The 24,036-nt window shown below is 41.4% G+C and overlaps 4 gene segments (V, D, J or C); 1 reads left to right on the top strand and 3 right to left on the bottom strand.

Moving 5' to 3' along the window:
- The window catches only part of LOC133961798 (Ig kappa chain V-V region MOPC 21-like), a 67,163-nt gene extending 56,641 nt beyond the window's left edge, over window positions 1-10,522 (bottom strand). The window contains 2 exon segments of the V gene segment in view: window positions 9,889-10,188; window positions 10,282-10,522. Coding sequence covers window positions 9,889-10,188; window positions 10,282-10,333 — 352 coding nt within the window.
- LOC133961801 (Ig kappa chain V-III region MOPC 63-like) overlaps window positions 1-14,089 on the bottom strand; it is an 84,231-nt gene extending 70,142 nt beyond the window's left edge. Inside the window, 2 exon segments of the V gene segment in view lie at window positions 13,450-13,761; window positions 13,855-14,089. Coding sequence covers window positions 13,450-13,761; window positions 13,855-13,906 — 364 coding nt within the window.
- Window positions 1-21,519, top strand: part of LOC133961803 (Ig kappa chain V-III region MOPC 63-like) — a 92,952-nt gene extending 71,433 nt beyond the window's left edge. Inside the window, 2 exon segments of the V gene segment in view lie at window positions 20,132-20,169; window positions 20,974-21,519. Coding sequence covers window positions 20,132-20,169; window positions 20,974-21,296 — 361 coding nt within the window.
- A 436-nt stretch (window positions 21,520-21,955) lies between these two features.
- On the bottom strand, window positions 21,956-23,471 carry LOC133961810 (Ig kappa chain V region 3381-like). The segment is given in 2 exon segments: window positions 21,956-23,030; window positions 23,124-23,471. Coding segments are annotated over 2 exon segments (375 nt in total).
- Window positions 23,472-24,036: the final 565 nt, after the last annotated feature.

Genomic DNA, 24,036 nt, shown 5'->3' on the forward strand with positions numbered 1-24,036 from the left:
CACTGCCCTCTCTCACCTGGACCAGAGGGACACATATGTGAGAATGCTGTTCATCGACTACAGTTCAGCATTCAACACCATTGTGCCCCTGAAGCTCGACACCAAGCTCAGATCTTGGGCTCAACATCGCCCTCCGTGATTGGATCCTGGACTTCCTGACGGGCAGACCACAGGCGGTGCTGATGGCAGCACCACATCCTCCACCCTGACTCTCAACACCGGTGCCCCCCAGGGCTGCGTGCTCAGTCCTCTTCTGTACTCCCTGTTCACGCATGACTGCGTGGCCACCCACAGCTCCAACACCATCGTTAAGTTTGCTGATGACACCACTGTCATAGGCCTGATCACCGGCGACGATGAGAAGGCCTACAGAGAGGAGGTCAGAGCCCTGACATCTTGGTGCCAGGACAACAACCTCCATCTCAACGTCAGCAAAACGAAGGAGCTGATCGTGCACTACAGGAAGAGACAAGGAGTGGAACACGCCCCACTCTCCATCAACAGGGCCACGGTGGAGCGAGACAGCAGCTTCAAGTTCCTCGGGGTCCACATCACTGATGACCTGACCTGGACCCATCACACAGACTCCATCAGGAAGACGGCCAGGCAGCGGCCCTTCTTCCTCCGCAGGCTGCGGAAGCTCCACATGGACTCCAGAATTCTCTGCAACTTCTACAGGTGCACCATAGAGAGCATCCTGACTGGCTGCATCACCGCCTGGTATGGCAGCTGCACCGCCCAGAACCGTAAGGCTTAACAGAGGGTGGTGAAGTCTGCCCAGCACATCACCAGGACAGCGTTACCATCCATAGAGGACCTCTACACCCAGCGGTATCTATTTTATAGTATCTATTTTATACTATTTCTATCTTATTTGATTGTATAGTTTGTAATTACTTGAGCATTGTTAGAAGAGAAACTGAGACTCAACCATTTCACTGCCAGCGACTGCTTAATGTTATTGTTGTGCATTTGACAATAAAAATCTTGAATCTTGTATAAGCTTAATGTTTTTTTTAATACATTGTATATATTCTCTGTGTTTATTGTAGTTTTCTGTTAGAACAAATTCTGTAGAGCAACTAGTTGAAGCAGGTTTTTTACGATACAGCTCCGTTTACAACACGTGCAACTCGGCCGGTCAACGCAGCGTTCACTGCTCTGCCAGAGACTCACCGTGAAAACTCACTTGTGGGACTCCAGGGGCGTTTCAAGGTACTTTAGGGGCCTCAGGCAAAAGGGACCTGGGGAGCCTACATTGACCCAAACACCCCGCTACAAAGAAACACATGAACCACATCATGACAATCTTTAAACAAATATTATATAGTCAAAATTAAAAAGTGCAGACCTGTGCATCCACGTAAATGATAGTGAAGTAATAAAATTTAAGTTAACCCATCCCACCCCCAACCACAATCACCTCAGGCTCATCTGACACAGACATTTAGATGTTCTAGGTTTCATCTACAAATTGGTTTCATGGGGCTTTGTTTGGAGATTTCTAAACATTTAAAACTGTGAGTTTGTTTCAGTTGTGTTTAGCTTCATTGTCGCTCTGCCTGAAGACATGTGTTGTGTTCACTGGACCAGTTATTCTCTGTGCAGCTGCAGGAGACCAGTTTCACTTCTGTCAAACTGAGGGAGGTTTTTGTACGGCTCTAAATCACTGTGTGAACTTTCCATCGCCAACACCACCGGCACAGTAATAATCTCCAAAATCTTCAGCCTGAACACCGCTGATAATTAAGGCGGAGCTAGAACCAGAGCCACTGCCACTGAATCGAGAGGGAGTTCCTGAATTCAGAGTTGATGTATAGTATATAAGAAGCTTGGGAGCCTGTCCAGGTTTCTGCTGGTACCAGGACATAACATTAGTATGAAAACTGGGGTTGGTTTTACAGGTCAGTGTGACAGTGGATCCTGGAGTAAATGTCACGACTGGAGGCTGAGTTACAGTCATCTGGCCGCTGCATCCTGCACACAAACACAAATCATACATTAATCAGCGGAGGTGAAGAGAGAGAACAGGCAGCGCATCACGTCTGAAATGTTGCTGAGTGACTGAACCTGTGAAGCTGCAGCAGGCCAGCGTCCAGATGAGGAGGGTGATGAGAGTCATGGTGGTTGTGGTGGACTGATGGGTCTGAGTCCTGCAGAGTTGGAGTCACAGGACTATAAAGCTTCTCAGTTCAGTGGAGGATCAGCTGATGATGCAAAGCCTCCTCTCTATGGAAATGATTCCTCTGCTCTGAGCGGACTGAAGGTGACGTGGGACACAAACTCAGGGGCGTTGCTGTTTGGATTTACACTAAATATGAAGAAGCAGAATTGAGGGTCGTCAGCATCTGGATTCAAATTGTGTCACTTTCATTGATGCAAATATGTGAACTTCATTCCCCTTGAATTACAGAGTGAGTAGACGTACAGTTGGATTTTTTTATGAACATTTTGTTTTAATTCTTTTGAAGCATCCTGTTTATTTAACAGCCTTCAAATTATGTCAAACTTCTTTTCGAACTTTAAATTCATGACAAAGTTTTATAACTTGTTGTCTCTTAATGTTCAGAAGTAACAAAAATGCTAACAAATATTTTCTCATCAAAATTATAAAAGTGCAGACCTGTGCATCCAAGTAAATGATGATGAGGTAATAAAGTTAAAGTTCAACGCCCCCCCAAAACCACCTCAGGCTCATCTTATGTTCAGACTCTGTGTGACTTTAACTCTGAGGAGCAGCGATGCATCAAATTCATGCAAAATACAATTGAGTGCACCTGTCTTTATGAAACTGAGAGGAAGAGGTGCCGCTGAGTGAGAACATGTGGACATCACATGAAGGAACTTTCACTTCCGTGTCTGACTTTGAAAAGTTCTGGTCTGCACACATGGGAGAAGTTTGTCTTCAAGGCTTTTTACCAGAAAACCTTTGAATGTGATTGTTGTTAATGGACTATTTCATCCCAAACCAAGAAATGTATCAACATCTGACAAGGTGATTTTGTTTCCTCAACTAAATCCAACTGTGACTGAACACTGAAGCCAGGAAGCTGCTCTGGGAGTAACTCTCTCCCTCAGGAATATCCCGTCATGTCTATAAGTAGATGCACACTGCCCTCTGCTGGCAGTTCACCATCATCAATAACTCCATCATAGTGTGAGGCTGATTTTGTTTTCTGTCGTTGTTCAACCTTTTCATCACCATGTACATCAGTCATTTCATGCAGCTCTGATATTAGGGAAAGAAGTAAGTAAGTAAGCGTCATCTGACCTCAGTGACCCCAGGCATCTGTTTTATTTAAGTTTTCTCACCGTCTGAGAAAATACTCTGAGTATCAATCAGACTAAATGTGACAGTGAAGTTTACATGTATCACGCTCATTCGATTACTTTATAAATAAAATAAGATAAAGATAAAACCATGTGAATAAAAGGAGCTGCAAAATGCATCATGAGGCTTAAAGAGACCTTAGTTAGATAAACTGTCTATATCAATCAATCAATCAAATTTTATTTGTATAGCCCATATTCACAAATCACAATTTGTCTCATAGGGCTTTAACATGGTGTGAAATCCTCTGTCGTTAACCCTCAACAAGAGTAAGGAAAAACAACTATAAACCCTTTAACAGGGTAAAAAGAACGTAGAAATCTCAGAGAGAGCCACATGTGAGGGATCCCTATCCTGGGACGGACAGAAGTGCAATAGATGTCAAGTGTACTATATATCAAGCAGTCCCGCTGCTATTAGCTCCGTGTGTCATGTGTCATAAATTCCCTTTGCACCTTAGCGTCATGAGGTGTTTTTGCCTTTAATCAATGATACAGGCCGAACTTGAGGGTATACTAAGGCTCAAGGTAAATCTGACCGGCTACTGGTGTGTATGGCAGTACTATGAAAGCCATGTGGCCCACTCAGTAGATCAGACATCATTACCTCAATGCCTTTTTAAACTAAACGCTTCCCATTGTAGAACATAGGACAAGCTACGTTCTGCTGCACTAATTAATGCATACCGCCAGTTGATGTTATCGACCTTCTAGCCCAAATATGTCAAACTCAGGGCCCGCGGGCCGGATGGGACCCGAATGAATTATCTTTGGCCCGCATGATTAAATCTATTTACTATTAGAGCTGGCCCGCCGGCAGAGTTTTGCCAGTTCTCAATACATAAGTTTTGAGAATTCCTGAGGATCAGTGAACAGGTCGGGATGGGGCACGTGACAGTTCTACACCAATGGCTGGGGGGTTCTGTGGGAGAGCAGGCTCTCATTGGTAGTAGTTGGCGCGTCAAACGGCGTCGCTAGTGCGGGGGCTTTCTTTCTCTTGGGCCGCGGGGCATTGTCCGTCGCCGGTGCGGAAGGCGAGCCGTTGGAGAGGAACGGTACGGCGGTCGGCGGCAGCGACTCTGGACGTGTGTCGGGCCCTTCTCGCAGAACATCTCAGCTACGGCGCCCGCTGGGGTAACCCCCCCGTTCGCGCGGGGGGTAGCGCCTCGGCTGGCGCCTAGCAGCTTACTTAGAACTGGTGCGGACCAGGGGAATCCGACTGTTTAATTAGAACAAAGCATTGCGAAGGTTGACGGTGGTGTTGACGCGATGTGATTTCTGCCCAGTGCTCTGAATGTCAATGTGAAGAAATTCAATGAAGCGCGGGTAAACGGCGGGAGTAACTATGGCACTCAAAACAGGTCAATGTGAGCAGGGATGTTTTAGACAGGATAAAAAGGGTGTTCATTAAAAGATAAGAGTGATAAAGGGCTGAAATAATTTAAAATAGTGTTTTTAAATAATAATTTAATTATTTTCCTGGCACAAAAGGGTGAATGAATAACAACAAAAACAAAATAAACAAACATCGGTATTGGCTATCGGCTAGACTGTTGTTTTAAACATCGGTATCGGCCAAGAATGACCATATCGGTGCATCCTTAATTTTTATTTAATTTATTTCATAATAAATGTTGTTTCATCGTCAATACTCTACAGGCCTTGTTAGTTCCAGGTTCAAAATGTGCACTAAGGTTCTTTCAATAAGTTTTCAATAAACGTTGAACCCTTCTGGCCCTTGATTTGTAGCAATTTTTTAATTTCGGCCCACTGTGTATATGAGTTTGACACCCCTGTTCTAGACCTATAGCAGCATAACTAAGAGCAGGTCTAAGACAAGCCTGGACGAGCTCTAACTATAAGCTTTATCAAAAAGGAAGGTTTTAAGCCTACTCTTAAACGTACAGATGGTTTAGCAATTCCAGTTCACAGTGATTAGTGTACTGTAAGTGAAGTACTCTGAGAAAGTGCAAATATACAATCAATTCACCAAACACTACATAAGACCAATACAAAACATTTCCCAGTTTTCATGCTACTACGGGAGTGTGCATAACACTGTAAGCTCGACAAATATCAGACAAGCAGAAAATTCTGTATCCAGTACAGGTTTCAATGAGGGGTACATGAGCCTGGGGCCGGAGGTCGTAAGTCCTCAACCGCCATGCCGAGAAAAACTCTTTGATTGGGTTGAGAGACGGAGAGTATGGTAGAAGGTATGGTACTATAAACTGTGGATGGTGTTGAAACCAGTTCTTGACCAGAGCAGAGCGGTGGATTGACTCATTGTCCCAGATGACAATGGATTTCATCTGGTGCCTGTGTTTTACTGCTGTGGCGATGTCGTGTATTCGGTCCAAACATTTGAGAACGTGAGGTGTGTTGTAAGGGCCCATGTTGGCGTGACGGAGGAGGACCCCATTTTGTGTAGTGGCAGCACAAAGGGTTATGTAACCCCCACGTTGCCCTGTGACATGGATTATAGCCCCGTGGCCAATGATCTTTCTGCCTCTCCTTCTTGAGTTTGTCCTATGAGCCCTGCCTCATCTATGGATATGAATTCATGCGATTTCCTCAGCATCCATCTGTAAAACTCTCAGAAATACAGTGAAAGACAAGATTGTGTAGTTCAGCATAGGTCTGGAATACAGTAAATTTACATTATGAAAGTTATGTGTGCAGTATGCAACATCACAGTGCTAAAGTGAACAATAGTCATACTGCAGCCGCAGCCTTCTCCTCCTCCGTGGATTCCCCCTCTCACCCTCACTCTTCTTCTTTTTTGAGCACAAGCTCCATTTTGGTTGAAAACAGGTGAACTCAGCTGATGCATTTTTAAAGTGCTCAAACCTGATTGGTGTGTCTACAATTAAGCAATCATGTGTTTGCACACCTGATGGCTGTGTTGAACCAATTGGCCCATAGGGGTGGTCATTTGACAGTCAGTGCTTAGGAATTGCAAGGAGGTGACATCTTGATATACTTCTGTGTTTAATGTATACAAGTGTGTTTAGTATTTTGCAGATCACTGTGTGTATTGTTTTGCAAAAAGTGTGAAGCTGACATTGTGCTTGTAGTGGTGCAGATCTGGGCCCATGTTTTGCTCCTTTAGTGTCAGGTTTGATAATTGTGTTATACTTTGATTTTAGTGTTTATGCAATCAAAAAAAACTGTAAGGGCCTTGAAGGTGAGGAGGAGAATTTTAAATTCTGTTCTAGATTTAACCAGAAGCCAGGGTAGCGATGCTATTACTGGAGAAATGTGGACTTTTTTATTGGTTCTCGTCAGGACACATGCTGCGGCATTTTGGACAAGCTGCAGAGATTTTAACGACTTACTGCTGGAGCCTGATAATAATGAATTACAATAGTCCAGTCTGGCATATGAAGGTATAGACAGTCTGATTACTGTATAATGATATATAAGGTCTATATTGATTTAAATACAGTTTATTGACTGTCTCGGGAATATATGTATCATATAATAGCTATATATATATAATATAATAATATATTATTAATATATTTATAAACAAATATATTAATGTAAATCAGTGTTTTAATTCTTGGACTGGGACAAAAATTCAGCCCTGGCATTGTCTGTCCAGACCAGCCCACTACATTATCAGCGGACACCACATAGAGGTCCACAAATCTCGCCGTGTCTTCTCTCATGCATACTACTGTTACCTCCTAGCTCAAAGATGGCAACAAGAGGGAGGCAACACACAAACCTCTCAAGCCAGGTAAATTTATTTAACTCCAAATCAAGATAGCTCTAACTACGTAGTGGGATGTGTAAAATATGTTACGCGTCAGTGGTGTTAACATTGTTTGGATGTGTGAAAATAAGGTGTGATGTATGTTGTAAGGTGCAGAAGCAAAGCAAAACAAAGGCTGAGGGCCCCATGCCCCTGGAAGCAGCCTTTAGATCTGCAGCTGAAGCCCAGCCCAAAAGGGCAGGCCCAGGGTGACGCCCCTGCCAGCTCTACCTGTGTCTGGAAAACAACTCCTCAGGCTCTCACATGTCAAGTGGTCAACCTGAGAAGGACAAAGATACATTATAATGTCTGAAAAATAAAGAAAATGTTTCCTCTGTCCTGCACCTAGAGTTGAGAACTTTTTGGATGTGTGTTTCTTTTAAAACCTTATGAAAATTATTATAATTATGAAGTATGAATTTATACATTAAAAAATACATGATAAACTTACCAATTCTAACAGTGGTCTCAAATGTCCACATATAAAACAGAGGGAGAACGACTTCTCAAATATATGACAACAACCTGTAATGGAGAATAATTGATCATTTAGTGTACATGATCACAACATTAAGGATCAACACATGACCACAATAAAACTTCTGAAAATAATTATTAAAATGACAAATAATTAATTACTACATCCATAATGATTATAAATGATTAACAATGACAATGTGTGATAATAACAATAATATTAAATATTTCTCACCTTATCAGTGGAGCAGCTTTTTAAGCAGCTCACTCTTCTCTGCAAGTCTGTCTATCACCGAATTAAATTAACGAATCACTCACTGAGATGACACATTACTCCCGAGTCATATAAAAGATTTGTTCATATTGAACAAAACGTTTGCGAACGTAACAACACTAATGTCATGTTTTCATTAGGACACTTTACTAGTGTTTTCCAATGCAAAAAAGTCAGATCATTGTGACAATACCTGAAAATGCTCAAGACAGCACTATACACAGCCATTAGAAAACTACAGTAAAAATAACACATTTACACACAAATTATTAAATAGTTATCACCTCAGAAAACAATAAATTAATTGAAAGATTACAATAAATTCAATGGCAAATATTTCGAATTAAACTAATTATTCCCTATAGGTTTCTTGTATTCTGTTTTTTTACAGCTTGATTCTGCATCTCTATTTACAGCTCAGAAAGTTTACTGTTGCTATGGCAACAGTAAACGACGTTAGCAGCTCTTAGCTAGCTAAGCGAAATCATCTGAACAATAATAACCCATAATATCACAATTCGGCATATTAAAACAAAATCAAAAACGTTTTCTACATCATTGTCGAGTCCTCCTCGCTCGTCTCCCGGCACCAAATAGATCTGTCAGTTTGGCACATTTAGCAGCCTCCACCTCCAGAGACTTCAGCTTTCTTTTTCAATGCTTCTCAGCGCCACCCGGGCGTTTTTTACTCTTATTATCCACTTTAAGTTTCTGTCTCAGCAGCAGCCCATCCCGCGACTCCCCCGCCAATGCCATGAGGTCCCGCCCCACCCTGGTTTGTGTTGTGATTGACAGCACTGTCAGCCCATGATTGATTGACAATGACAAACAATAGACCAATAATATGTGGCGATGCTGGCAACACACTGCTAGCCCTCTGTAGCCAATTGGCCGGCCCAATTGGAGGGAATTTAGAGAGGAAAAAAAAAACATGGCGGACCACACCGGCCCACATTGTGTCAACGGCCCACCGGGACGATGCCCGGTATGCCGGATGGCCAGTCCACCCCTGCTTAGACATCTGCATGAAAACCATGTTTCTGACTTTTCAGTTGAATATTGAACAAAATGATGAAATCACAAATGTATCATATTAGTAGTTTGTAGGACTTTCCTCATAATTCACATTATTGTCAATAAGTGACAGAAGTAAAAACTTATAATGAAACCGGAGGAATTAAAGGGAAATTACACATTTAGCCTAAGAGTTAATTAGATATTCTGTTCAATCCATGTTCTGATATATGAGTGCTTAATTGTAATATACTTTTGAATGTGTGATTATAATAATCATCATATCACTATTTGATGAAGTGTAACAGAATCTAAATGACAATTAAAGTCGATAAATAAATATCTGACAACATTTAGTCTTCAAATGAAATTCATAAATAACCACAATTTTCAGATTTTCCTGGTTTTAAACTTGCAGGATGTGCTGGTTGTATGAGCTCAATGTGTTTTTTAATACTTTGTATATATTCTCTGTGTTTATTGTAGTTTTCTGTTAGAACTCATTCTGTAGAGCAACTAGTTGAGGCATGTTTTTTACGATACAGCTCCGTTTACAACACGTGCAACTCGGCCGGTCAACGCAGCGTTCACTGCTCCACCAGAGAATCACCATGAAAACTCATTTGTGGGACTCCAGGGGCGTTTCAAGGGACTTTAGGGGCCTCAGGCAAAAGGGACCTAGAGTGGCCAAAACACTCCCCTCCATTGACCCAAACACCCAACAACAGAAGTAATGAAGTTTAATTTCAACCCCCCACCACCACCTCAGGCTCATCTTACACACATTTAGACATTCTCGTCTTCAACTAAAAATCTAAACTTGACAAAGTTGGTTTCATGGGGCTTTGTTTGGAGATTTCTGAACATTTTAAACTGGGAGTTTGTTTCAGTTGTGTTGAGCTTCATTGTCGCTCTGCTTGAAGAGTTGTGTTGTGTTCACTGGACCAGTTATTCTCTGTGCAGCTGCAGCAGACCAGTTTCACTTAAGTCAAACTGAGGGGAGGTTTTTGTACGGCTCTAAATCACTGTGTGGACACTCCACTGCTATGATAACCGAAACAGTAATAATCTCCAACATCTTCAGCCTGAACACCTCTGATGGTTAAGGTGAAGCTAGAACCAGAACCACTGCCACTGAATCGAGAGGGAGTTCCTGAATATAGAGTTGATGCATCATATATAAGAAGCTTGGGAATCTGTCCAGGTTTCTGCTGGTACCAGGACGTATAATCACCATGAACACTAGGGTTGGTGTTACAGTTCAGTGTGACAGTGGATCCTGGAGTAAATGTCATAACTGGAGGCTGAGTCACAGTCATCTGGCCGCTGCATCCTGCACACAAACACAAATCATACATTAATCAGCGGAGGTGAAGAGAGAGAACAGGCAGCGCATCACGTCTGAAATGTTGCTGAGTGACTGAACCTGTGAAGCTGCAGCAGGCCAGCGTCCAGATGAGGAGGGTGATGAGAGTCATGGTGGTTGTGGTGGACTGACGGGTCTGAGTCCTGCAGAGTTGGAGTCACAGGACTATAAAGCTTCTCAGTTCAGTGGAGGATCAGCTGACGATGCAAAGCCTCCTCTCTATGGAAATGATTCCTCTGCTCTGAGCGGACTGAAGGTGACGTGGGACACAAACTCAGGAGCGTTGCTGTTTGGATTTACACTAAATATGAAGAAGCACAATTGAGGGTCGTCAGCATCTGGATTTAAATTGTGTCACTTTCATTGATGCAAATATGTGTATTTTAATCCCCTTGAATTACAGAGTGAGTAAATGTACAATAGGTTTTTAAAAACATTTTGTTGTAATTCTTTTTTAGCATCCGGTTTGTTTTACAGCTTTCAAATGATGTCAAATCTTATTTTTGAAATATTAATTCATGACAAGGTTAAATTCATTTTTTTTAAATGTTAACAAATATGTATATTTTTTAATTATTAAATCTTCATGAAATTTCAAGCCACAGTAGCTCAATATAAATATTAAGTTTAAATTGTGTAGTTTAACCAGAAACAAGTGAGTCTTCAGTGGACAGACTGTTGTTCACGGTGCAGGAGGTTTTTGTACGAGCACCTAATGAGTCTGTATCACTGTGGTACACTTTCGGTGGAGGAACCAAACTCAACATTAACTGTAAGTACCAGAGATTTTTACTTGTGCATTTATAACTTTTATCAAATAATGAACAAGAATTTGATCAAGTTCAGAGATTGACTGGCTGATAATTTTGCTGAATTTTTATCAATCTGAGGTAATCTCATATTCTGAGAGAAAGAAATGTAGATCAATATGTATTGGTTGTAATTAATTTATGTAGATAAATACATTTATAGAAACATCCTAAAACAAATGTTTCATCTATTTTCATGTACAAGGATGATTCTGTTTTACATGTTTACAACGTTTTAAAATAGAATTTGCTCAAGCTTCAAACTAAATTATAAACTGTTTAAATATGTTTAGTTTGAATTGATCAAACATATTTTGGCACAAAAATCTGATGTTGAACACAAACAGGATTTTATCAGTAGATGCAGCTCAGCTTTGTGTTCACGCTTCATGTGGTGAAAAGGAAGTGAAAGAAACAGACGACAAAGGTTTGAACTGTTTTCACACCAGTGTTTCAGCTCTGTGAGTTTAAACAGAAGAAAATCATCTCAGGGACGAGTTCTTCACTGTCACACGTTGAGAAACAGACGTGAAGACGTCCTCAATAAACATCAATAATCATTATCAGTGAACCTTCTCAGCCACATTGAAACTTGTACCCTGCGGCTGATGGTCTGACACTGATTGAATGATGTTCAACAGTAGAAGTTCTTCTGTTTCATTTTATAACATACAAGAAATCACCTGTACGTCATTTTCCTTCATCCTCATCCCTTTGTCTTTTCTCCCCTCTCTCTCCTCCAGCGGGTGTTGTGCGACCCACCCTGACCCTCCTCCCCCCCTCCAGTGAAGAGCTGATGCAGGGAACAGCTACTCTGGTGTGTATGGCCAGCGGGGGCTTCCCCTCAGCCTGGAGCCTGGGTTGGAAGGTGGGGGGCAGCATCAGGTCCTCAGGGGTGTCTCACAGCCCGGGGGTCCTGGGGGGGGCTGGCCACTACAGCTGGAGCAGCACCTTGAGCCTCCCTGCAGACCAGTGGAGGAAGGCGGGCTCAGTGAGCTGTGAGGCCAGTCTGGACGGACAGAGCCCTGTCACTCAAACCCTGGACCCTGACCTCTGCTCGGAGTAGAGAGACGACCGGATGGAGTCATTGTGCTCTACTGTGGGTCTGTTTGATTTAAATGTGTTCTACTGCAGCTCTGCATGTCTTCATGTCTTTTCTTCAACTCATTATCATAGTCCAATGCTTTATTGTGCTACTTTCGAAACAAGAATAAATATTCCATGTTCTCATGTCATTTGTTTTTTACATTTCAATTTTTACTTTACTAAAATAAAATATATCATCACCAACATCTGCTTCTGTGTTCTCTTTTCTGAGGCAAAACATTATCTAAATCTGTGTTGTACTTCTACTTAGACAGTAATTTCTCTTGTGTGGATCTGCATGAAAACCATGTTTCTGACTTCTGAATTGAACATTGAACAAAATGATGAAAATCACAAAAGTATCACATTAGTAGTTTGTAGGACTTTCCTCATAATTCATATTATTGTCAATAAGTGACAGAACTAAAGGTTAATAATGAAACCTCAGGAATTAAAGGGAAGTTAAAAATATGCCATAGGAGTTAATTAGATAGTCTGTTCCCTCCATGTTCTGATGTGTGAGTGCTTAATGGTAATGCAATTTTGTATCGCTATTCAATGAAGTGTAACAGAATCTAATGACAATTAGAGGCGATAAATAAATATCTGACAACATTTAGTCTTAAAATGAAATCAATAAATAACCACAATTGTTTCTGATTACTCTGGTTTTAAACTTGCAGGATGTGCTGGTTGTATGAGCTTAGTGTGTATTATAATACATCGTATATATATTCTCAGTCTTTATTGTATTTCTCTGTTAGAACTCATTCTGTAGTGTAGAGCAACTAGTTGAGGCAGGTTTTTTACGATACAGCTCCGTTTACAACACGTGCAACTCGGCCGGTCAACGCAGCGTTCACTGCTCCACCAGAGAATCACCATGAAAACTCATTTGTGGGACTCCAGGGGCGTTTCAAGGGACTTTAGGGGCCTCAGGCAAAAGGGACCTGGGGAGCCTACATTGACCCAAACACCCCCCTACAATGAAACACATGAACCACATCTTTACAATCTTCAAACAAATTGATTATCATCTAAATGAAAAAGTGCAGACCTGTGCATCCACGTACAGGATAGTGATGTAATAAAGTCTAGTAAATAAAGTAGAAAATATAAATATGACAAAGTTGGTTTCATGGAGCTTTGTCTGGAGATTTCTTAACATTTAAAACTGTGAGTTTGTTTCAGTTGTGTTTAGATTCATTGTCGCTCTGCTTGAAGACTTGTGTTGTGTTCACTGGACCAGTTATTCTCTGTGCAGCTGCAGCAGACCAGTTTCACTTCAGTCAAACTAAGGGAGGTTTTTGTAAGGCTCTAAATCACTGTGTGGACACTCCACTGCTATGATAACCGAGACAGTAATAATCTCCAACATCTTCAGCCTGAACACCTCTGATGGTTAAGGTGTAGCTAGAACCAGAGCCACTGCCACTGAATCGAGAGGGAGTTCCTGAATATAGAGTTGATGCATAGTATATAAGAAGCTTGGGAGCCTGTCCAGGTTTCTGCTGGTACCAGGACAAAAGATAAACAGAACCAGACTTATGAACACTGGGGTTGGTGTTACAGGTCAGTGTGACAGTGGATCCTGTAATAAATGTCAGGACTGGAGGCTGAGTCACAGTCATCTGGCCGCTGCATCCTGCACACAAACACAAATCATACATTAATCAGCGGAGGTGAAGAGAGAGAACAGGCAGCGCATCACGTCTGAAATGTTGCTGAGTGACTGAACCTGTGAAGCTGCAGCAGGCCAGCGTCCAGATGAGGAGGGTGATGAGAGTCATGGTGGTTGTGGTCGACTGACGGGTCTGAGTCCTGCAGAGTTGGAGTCACAGGACTATAAAGCTTCTCAGTTCAGTGGAGGATCAGCTGACGATGCAAAGCCTCCTCTCTATGGAAATGATTCCTCTGCTCTGAGCGGACTGAAGGTGACGTGGGACACAAACTCAGGAGCGTTGCTGTTTGGATTTACACTAAATATGAAGAAGCAGAATTGAGGGTCGTCAGCATCTGGATTCAAATTGTGTCACTTTCATTGATGCAAATATGTGTATTTCATTCCCTTGAATTAAAGAGTGAGTAGATGTACTATAGAATTTTCAAAATATTTACAGTCTTTTCGAAATATTAGGTTAAATCATCTTTTTGTCTCTCAGTGTTCAGAAGTAACAAAAATGCTAACAAATATTTTATCATCAAAATTATAGAAGTGCAGACCTGTGCATCCACATAAATGACAATGAAGTAATAAAGTTTATGTTCAATAGCCCCCCCCCCCCCCCCCCACTACCACGTGAGGCTCATCTTACATTAAGACTCTGTGTGACTTTAACTCTGAGGAGCAGCGATGCATAAAATTCATGCAAAATACATTTGAGTGCACCTGTCTTTATGAAACTGAGAGGAAGAGGTGACGCTGAGTGAGAACATGTGGACATCACATGAAGGAACTTTCACTTCTGTGTCTGACTTTGAAAAGTTCTGGTCTGCACACATGAGAGAAGTTTGTCTTCAAGGCTTTTTACCAGAAAACCTTTGAATGTGATTGTTGTTAATGGACTATTTCATCCCAAACCAAGAAATGTATCAAAATCTAACCAAGTGATTGTTTCCTCAACTAAATCCAACTGTGACTGAACACTGAAGCCAGGAAGCTGCTCTGGGAGTAACTCTCTCCCTCGGGAACATCCCTTCATGTCTCTAAGTAGATGCACACTGCCCTCTGCTGGCAGCTCACCATCATCAATAACTCCCTCATGGTGTGAGGCTGATTTTGCTTTCTGTCCTTGTTCAACCGTTTCATCACCATGTACATCGGCCATTTCATGCAGCTCTGATATTGGGGAAAGAAGTAAGTACCGTAAATCCTCTAATATAGGCCCGGGCCTTTATTTTACTCAAGCGCATCGTGGCCCAGGCCTTTATTGGAAGGAGGCCAGAATTAGACAGAGAGAGAGAGAGAGAGAGACAGAGACAGAGACACAGAGAGCGCGAGACGTGAGTGCTAATTTCAACATACCTGTCCCTCTCAGAAGCACAGTATGAGGTCGTTGTCACTCCCGTCGGGTTTCACAGACTGCCCACACACATTGACGGACTTGATGATCAGCTCCTTGTCCAGCTTGTCCCACGCAGTGAGAACCCAGTCCACAAGCAGACGGCGAGATGGTGCTTTTAGGTTCCCTCCACTTGTGTAACGTTTGTCCGCGTCCCCAGCCATCCACTCATCATAAGAAGCATGTAGGCTCGCCTTGAAGGGCTGGTTCCACATGACATCATGCTTCTAATAATAGCCCCGGCCTCTATTAGAGGCCGGCCTTTATTTACCTCCGCCGATAGCGAGCCCGGCCAATGTTAGAGACCCGGCCGCTAAAGGAATACAGGCCACTATTAGAGGATTTACGGTAAGTAAGAGTCATCTGACCACAGTGACCCCAGGCCTCTGTTTTATTTAAGTATTCTCACCCTCTGAGAAAATACTCTGAGTATCAATCAGACTAAATGTGACAGTGAAGTTTACGAGTATCAGGCTCATTCGATTCCTTTTTTAAAAAAAAGAATAAAGTTACCCATTTCAATTCCATTAAAACTGAGCAAACTGCATCTGCTAATAAAGATAAAACCATGTGAATAAAAAGAGCTGCAAAATGCATCATGAGGCCTAAAGAGACCTCAGTTAGATACACCGTCTATATGAAGATATACAGTGCATTGCATAAGTATTCACCCCTCTTGGACTTTTTTTACATTTTGTCATGGTATTCTTACGCCCCTGGTCTAGGGGACCCCAGAGACATAACATGTGGTGCTTCTCCCATTCTCCCACTCCCAAGCAGGCTAGTGTCACAAGGTATTTTAGTTTACGGGTAGCTTTATTTACACTTCAGAGGGAGAACAGGCCAAAACAACAAGCAAAACAATCCATTTCCCTACCTTCCCTCTACAAACCCAAAATGTTAACAAAAAGACAAAAGCTTACCAAACTCTACTTTTTCAAACACAGGAGAAAAAAAGGGTAAAAGAAAATGGCTTCTCCCTCCTACAGGGCTACCACACACAGTTTTTCTATTTTCATACATACGAGACACAGCAATAATTCAGACACTGGTCCCAGTTGGATCTGGGAGAATTGGTGGAGAGAGGAAGACTGCAGTCAGTCAGTGGCTCAAGTAGGCTCCTCTCTTCACCCTGGCCAATCCTGGAGCATCAATCAGGCGGATCACGCCAATCAGCAGGTCCAACCTGCTAGCAATCAGGCACCCACACACACACTCTCACTCAAGAAGACTGCTCACACACTAGGAGGAGGAACTGAACAGTAACATATATAGACAGTAGCACATATAGACACCCAGGGTTGTGACAGTATAACCACAGATTATTATTTATTTAATTGTGATGTTATGTAATGGCTCCATCACAAAATAGTCCATCATTTGAAAGTGGGGGGAAATATTACATGGATTTCAAAATTATTTACAAATGAAAATCTGAAAAGTGTTGAGTGCACATGTATTCACCCCCTTTACTGTGTGACCCCTAACAAAGATCTGGTGTGAACAATTGCCTTCACAATTCACATTTGCTAGTCACATAATTAGTAGATAGGGTCCACTTGTCTGCAATTTAATCTCAGTATGAATACATCTGATCCGTGAAGGACTCAGAGTTGATATAGATCATTACTGAACAAACAGAATCATGAAGACTAAGGAGCTCAGCAAAAAGGTCAGGGATAAAGTTGTGGAGAGGTATGAAGCAGGGTTAGGTTTTCAAAATAAATCCCAAGCTTTGAACGTCTCCGTTAGTCGTGTACTCCACAAATCTGTCCTTTATGGAAGAGTGGCATGAAGAAAGCTGTTGTTGAAAGGGAACCATAAGAAATCCCATTTGGAGTTTGCCACAGGCCATGTGGGAGACACAGCCAACATGTGGAAGAAGGTGCTCTGGTCAGATGAGACCCAAATTGAACTTTTTTGCCTCAATGTAAAACGCTTTGTATGGTGGAAACCCAACACTGCCCATCACCCTAAGCACACCATCCCAACAGTGAAACATGGTGGTGGTAGCTTCATGCTGTGGGGATGCTTCTCTTCAGTAGGTACAGGGTGTCTGGTCAGAATCGAGGAAAAGATGCATGGAGCTAAATACAGTGCAATCCTTGAAGAGAATCTGATGCAGTCTGCAAAAGACTTGAGACTGGGGCAGAGGTTCATCTTCCAGCAGGACAATGCACATAAACAAACAGGCAGAGCTACAATGTGATGGTTTGGATCAAAGCATGTTAATGTCTTAAAATTGCCCATTCAAAGCACAGACCTACATCAAATTGAGAATATATGTCAAGACTTGAAAATTGCTGTTCACAGACGGTCTCCATCCAATCTGACTGAGCTTCAGCTTTTCTGCCAAGAAGAATGGACAAACATTTCCATCTCTAGATGTGCAAAGCTGGTAGAGACCTACCCCAAAATACTTACAGCTGTAATTGCAGCGAAAGGGGGTTCTACCAAGTATTGACTCAGGGGGGTGAATACTAATGCACCCTACAGATGTCAACTTTTTTGTTCTCATTATTGTTTGTGTCACAATTAAACGTATTTTGCACCTTCAAAGTAGTATGCCTATTGTGTTGATCAAATGGTAAAAAGTCTGTTAAAGTCTATTTGAATTCCAGTTTGTAACAGAACAAAATGGAAAAATGACAAGGGGGGTGAATACTTATGCAAGGCCCTGTTGACAGTCTGATTAATATATAGAGATGATATATAAGGTCAATATAGATATGAATACAGTATATTGACTGTCTCAGGAATATATATAATATAAAAGCCATTTATATAATATAATAATATATTATTAATATATTTATAAACAGTCTATATGAAGTGGATGACAGTCTATATAAAATACATAGAATCTCTAGACCATCTGCATGTCTTCATGTCTTTTCTTCAACTCATTATGGCAGTCCAATGCTGTATTGTGCTACTTTTGAAACAAGAATAAATATTTCATGTTCAAATGTCATTTGTTTTTCACATTTCTATTTTTACTTTACTAAAATAAAAAATATCATCACCAACATCTGCTTCTGTTTAATTTTTATCTGCGGTAAAGATATTAATGTAAATCTGTGTTTTACTTCTACTTAGACAGTAATTTGTCTTGTGTGGATCTGCATAAAAACCATGTTTCTGACTTTTGAGTTGAACATTGAACAAAATTATGAAAATCACAAAAGTATCACATTAGTAGTTTTCTAGGACTTTAGTCATAATTCATATTTACTGTTATAACTCATTCTGTAGAGCAACTAGTTGAGGCAGGTTTTTTACGATACAGCTCCGTTTACAACACGTGCAACTCGGCCAGTCAAGGCAGCGTTCACTGCTCCACCAGAGAATCACCATGAAAACTCATTTGTGGGACTCCAGGGGCGTTTCAAGGGACTTTAGGGGCCTCAAGCAAAAGGGACTTGGGGAGGCTACATTGACCCAAACACCCCCCTACTAAGAAACACATGAACCACATCATTACAATCTTCAAAAAAATATTATAAAGTCAAACTTAAAAAAATGCAGACCTCTGCATCCACGTAAAGGTTAGTGAAGTAATAAAGTTTAAGATCAACCCCCCTACCCCCCCTCTCAAGCTCATCTTACACACATTCAGACGTTCTCGTCTTCAACTAAAAATCAAAATTTGACAAAGTTGGTTTCATGGGGCTTTGTTTAGAGATTTCTGAACATTTAAAACTGCGAATTTGTTTCAGTTGTGTTTAGCATTGTGTTTCATTGTCGCTCTGCTTGAAGACTTGTGTTGTGTTCACTGGACCAGTTATTCTCTGTGCAGCTGCAGCAGACCAGTTTCACTTCAGTCAAACTGAGGGAGGTTTTTGTACGGCTCTAAATCACTGTGTGAACTTTCCATCGCAAAGACCACCAGCACAGTAATAATCTCCAATATCTTCAGCCTGAACACTGCTGATGGTTAAGGTGGCGCTAGAACCAGAGCCACTGCCACTGAATCGAGAGGGAGTTCCTGAATTAAGAGTTGATGTATAGTATATAAGAAGCTTGGGAGCCTGTCCAGGTTTCTGCTGGTACCAGGACATACAACTACTATGGAAACTGGGGTTGGTGTTACAGGTCAGCGTGACAGTGGATCCTGGAGTAAAGGTCACGACTGGAGGCTGAGTCACAGTCATCTGGCCGCTGCATCCTGCACACAAACACAAATCATACATTAATCAGCGGAGGTGAAGAGAGAGAACAGGCAGCGCATCACGTCTGAAATGTTGCTGAGTGACTGAACCTGTGAAGCTGCAGCAGGCCAGCGTCCAGATGAGGAGGGTGATGAGAGTCATGGTGGTTGTGGTCGACTGACGGGTCTGAGTCCTGCAGAGTTGGAGTCACAGGACTATAAAGCTTCTCAGTTCAGTGGAGGATCAGCTGACGATGCAAAGCCTCCTCTCTATGGAAATGATTCCTCTGCTCTGAGCGGACTGAAGGTGACGTGGGACACAAACTCAGGAGCGTTGCTGTTTGGATTTACACTAAATATGAAGAAGCACAATTGAGGGTCGTCAGCATCTGGATTCAAATTGTGTCACTTTCATTAATGCAAATATGTGTATTTCATTCACCTTGAATTACAGAGTGAGTAGACGTACAATAGAATTTTCCAAACATTTTGTTTTAATTCGTTTTTAGCATCTATTTGTTTTACAGCTTTCAAATGATGTCAAACTGTATTTTGAAATATGATTTCATGACAAAGTTAAATCAAAATTTTGTTTCTCAATGTTAAGAAGTAACGAAAATGTTCACAAATATTTATTTTTAATTTTTAAATCTTGATGGAATTTCCAACCACATAAGCTCAATATAAATATTCAGTGTAAATTGTGTAGTTTAACCAGAAACTAGTGACTCTTCAGTGGACAGACTGTTGTTCACGGTGCAGGAGGTTTTTGTACGAGCACCTAATGAGTCTGTATCACTGTGGTTGACTTTCGGTGGAGGAACCAAACTCGACAAAGACTGTAAGTACCAGAGATTTTTACTTTGTCCATTTATAACTTTTATCAACTAATGAACAAGAATTTGATCAAGTTCAGAGATTGACTGGCTGATAATTTTGTTGAATTTTTATCAATCTGAGGTAATATCATATCCTGAGAGAAAGAAATGTAGATCAATATGTATTGGTTGTAATTAATTTATGTAGATAAAAACATTTATAGAAACATACTTATGCAAATGTTTCATCTATTTTCATGTACAATGATGATTTTTATTCACATGTTTACAACGTTTTAAAATACATGTTTACAACGTTTTAAAATAGAATTTTCTGAAGCTTCAAACTAAATAATGAACTTTTTAAGAATATTTAGTTTGAATTGATCAAATATATTTTGGCACAAAAATCAGATGTTGAACACAAAGAGGATTTTATCAGTAGATGCAGCTCAGCTTTGTGTTCACGCTTCATGTGGTGAAAAGGAAGTGAAAGAAACAGACGACAAAGGTTTGAACTGTTTTCACACCAGTGTTTCAGCTCTGTGAGTTTTAACAGAAGAAAATCATCTCAGGTACGAGTTCTTCACTGTCACACGTTGAGAAACAGACGTGAAGACGTCCTCAATAATCATCAATAATCATTATCAGTGAACCTTCTCAGCCACATTGACACTTGAACCCTGCGGCTGATGGTCTGACACTGAGTGAATGATGTTCAACAGTAGAAGTTCCTCTGTTTCATTTTATAACATACAAGAAATCACCTGTACGTCATTTTCCTTCATCCTCATCCCTTTGTCTTTTCTCCCCTCTCTCTCCTCCAGTGGGTGTGGTGCGGCCCACCCTGACCCTCCTCCCCCCCTCCAGTGAAGAGCTGCAGCAGGGTACTGCCACTCTGGTGTGTATGGCCAGCGGGGGCTTCCCCTCAGCCTGGAGCCTGGGCTGGAAGGTGGGGGGCAGAATCAGGTCCACAGGGATATCTCACACCCCGGGGGTCCTTGGGGGGGGCGGCCACTACAGCTGGAGCAGCACCTTGAGCCTCCCTGTGGAGCAGTGGAGAAAGGCGGGCTCAGTGAGCTGTGAGGCCAGTCTGGACGGACAGAGCCCTGTCACTCAAACCCTGGACCCTGACCTCTGCTCGGAGTAGAGAGACGACCGGATGGAGTCATTGTGCTCTACTGTGGGTCTGTTTGATTTACATGTGTTCTACTGCAGCTCTGCATGTCTTCATGTCTTTTCTTCAACTCATTATGACAGTCCAATGCTGTATTGTGCTACTTTGAAACAAGAATAAACATTTCATGTTCTCATGTCATCTGTATCTCACATTTCTATTTTTACTTTACTCAAATAAAATATATCATAACCAACATCTGCTTCTGTTTTATTTTTTCTAATGCAAAAGTTATTAATGTAAATCTGTGTTTTAATTCTACTTAGACAGTAATTTATCTTGTGTGGATCTGCATGAAAACCATGTTTCTGACTTCTGAGTTGAACATTGAACAAAATTATGAAAATCACAAAAGTATCACGTTAGTAGTTTGTAGGACTTTCCTCATAATTCTTATTCTAGTCAATAAGTGACAGAAGTAAAAGTTTATAATGAAGCCTGAGAAATGGAAGGGAAATTACACATTTAGCATGAGAGTTAATTAGATATTCTGTTCTATCCATGTTCTGATGTGTGATTGCTGAATTGTAATACACTTTTGAATGTTTGATTATAATAATCATCATATCACTAATTGATGAAGTGTAACAGAATCAAATTGAGGATTAAATTCGATAAATAAATATCTGGCAACATTTAGTCATCTAATGAAATTGATAAATAATCACAATTGTTTCTGATTATTCTGGTTTTAAACTTGCAGGATGTGCTGGTTGTATGAGCTCAATGTGTTTTATAATACATCGTATATATTCTCTGTGTTTATTGTAGTTTTCTGTTAGAACTCATTCTGTAGAGCAACTAGTTGAGGCAGGTTTTTTACAATACAGCTCCGTTTACAACACGTGCAACTCAGCCGGTCAACGCAGCGTTCACTGCTCCACCAGAGAATCACCATGAAAACTCATTTGTGGGACTCCAGGGGCGTTTCAAGGGACTTTAGGGGCCTCAGGCAAAAGGGACCTGGGGAGTCTACATTGACTCAAACACCCCCCTACTAAGAAACACATGAACCACATCATTACAATCTTCAAAAAAGTATTATATAGTCAAACTTAAAAAAGTGCAGAACTGTGCATCCACGTAAAGGATAGTGAAGTAATAAAGTTCAACCCCTTACCCCCCCTCTCAAGCTCATCTTACACACATTCAGACGTTCTCGTCTTCAACTAAAAATCTAAATTTGACAAAGTTGGTTTCATGGGGCTTTGTTTGGAGATATCTGAACATTTAAAACTGTGAATTTGTTTCAGTTATGTTTAGCTTCATTGTCACTCTACTTGAAGACTTGTGTTATGTTCACTGGACCAGTTATTCTCTGTGCAGCTGCAGCAGACCAGTTTCACTTCATTCAAACTGAGAGAGGTTTTTGTACGGCTCTAAATCACTGTGTGGACACATATGCTCCATTAACTACATGGAAGCTCTGACAGTAATAATCTCCAACATCTTCAGCCTCAACACCGCTGATGGTTAAGGTGAAGCTAGAATCAGAGCCACTGCCACCGAATCGAGAGGGAGTTCCGGAATTAAGAGTTGATGTATAGTATATAAGAAGCTTGGGAGCCTGTCCAGGTTTCTGCTGGTACCAGGACATATAACTAGTGCTGGTAACACTGGGGTTGGTGTTACAGGTCAGCTTGACGGTGGATCCTTGAGTAAATGTCACTACTGGAGGCTGAGTCACAGTCACCTGGCCGCTGCATCCTGCACACAAACACAAATCATACATTAATCAGCGGAGGTGAAGAGAGAGAACAGGCAGCGCATCACGTCTGAAATGTTGCTGAGTGACTGAACCTGTGAAGCTGCAGCAGGCCAGCGTCCAGATGAGGAGGGTGATGAGAGTCATGGTGGTTGTGGTCGACTGACGGGTCTGAGTCCTGCAGAGTTGGAGTCACAGGACTATAAAGCTTCTCAGTTCAGTGGAGGATCAGCTGACGATGCAAAGCCTCCTCTCTATGGAAATGATTCCTCTGCTCTGAGCGGACTGAAGGTGACGTGGGACACAAACTCAGGAGCGTTGCTGTTTGGATTTACACTAAATATGAAGAAGCACAATTGAGGGTCGTCAGCATCTGGATTCAAATTGTGTCACTTTCATTGATGCAAATATGTGTATTTCATTCCCCTTGAATAACAGAGTGAGTAGAGGTACAATAGAATTTTCAAAACACTTTTGAAGCATCCTGTTTTTTTTACAGCTTTCAAATGATGTCAAACTTATTTTTGAAATATTAATTCAAGACAAAGTTAAATCAACTTTTTGTCTCTCAATGTTCAGAAAGCTTACAATTATTTTATCATCAACATTATAAAAGTGGAGACCTGTGCATCCATGTAAATGATAATGAAGTAATAACGATTATGTTCAACGCCCCCCCACCACCACCACCTCAGGCTCATCTCACGTTCAGACTCTGTGTGACTTTAACTCTGAGGAGCAGCGATGCAATTCATGCAAAATACATTTGAGTGCACCTGTCTTTATGAAACTGAGAGGAAGAGGTGACGCTGAGTGAGAACATGTGGAAATCACATGAAGGAACTTTCACTTCCGTGTCTGACTTTGAAAAGTTCTGGTCTGCACACATGGGAGAAGTTTCTCTTGAAGGCTTTTTACCAGAAAACCTTTGAATGTGATTGTTGTTAATGGACTATTTCATCCCAAACCAAGAAATGTACCAAAATCTGAGTGATTTTGTCTCCTCAA

Source organism: Platichthys flesus, chromosome 10 (genome assembly GCF_949316205.1).
Source record: "Platichthys flesus chromosome 10, fPlaFle2.1, whole genome shotgun sequence".
NCBI lineage: Eukaryota > Metazoa > Chordata > Actinopteri > Pleuronectiformes > Pleuronectidae > Platichthys > Platichthys flesus.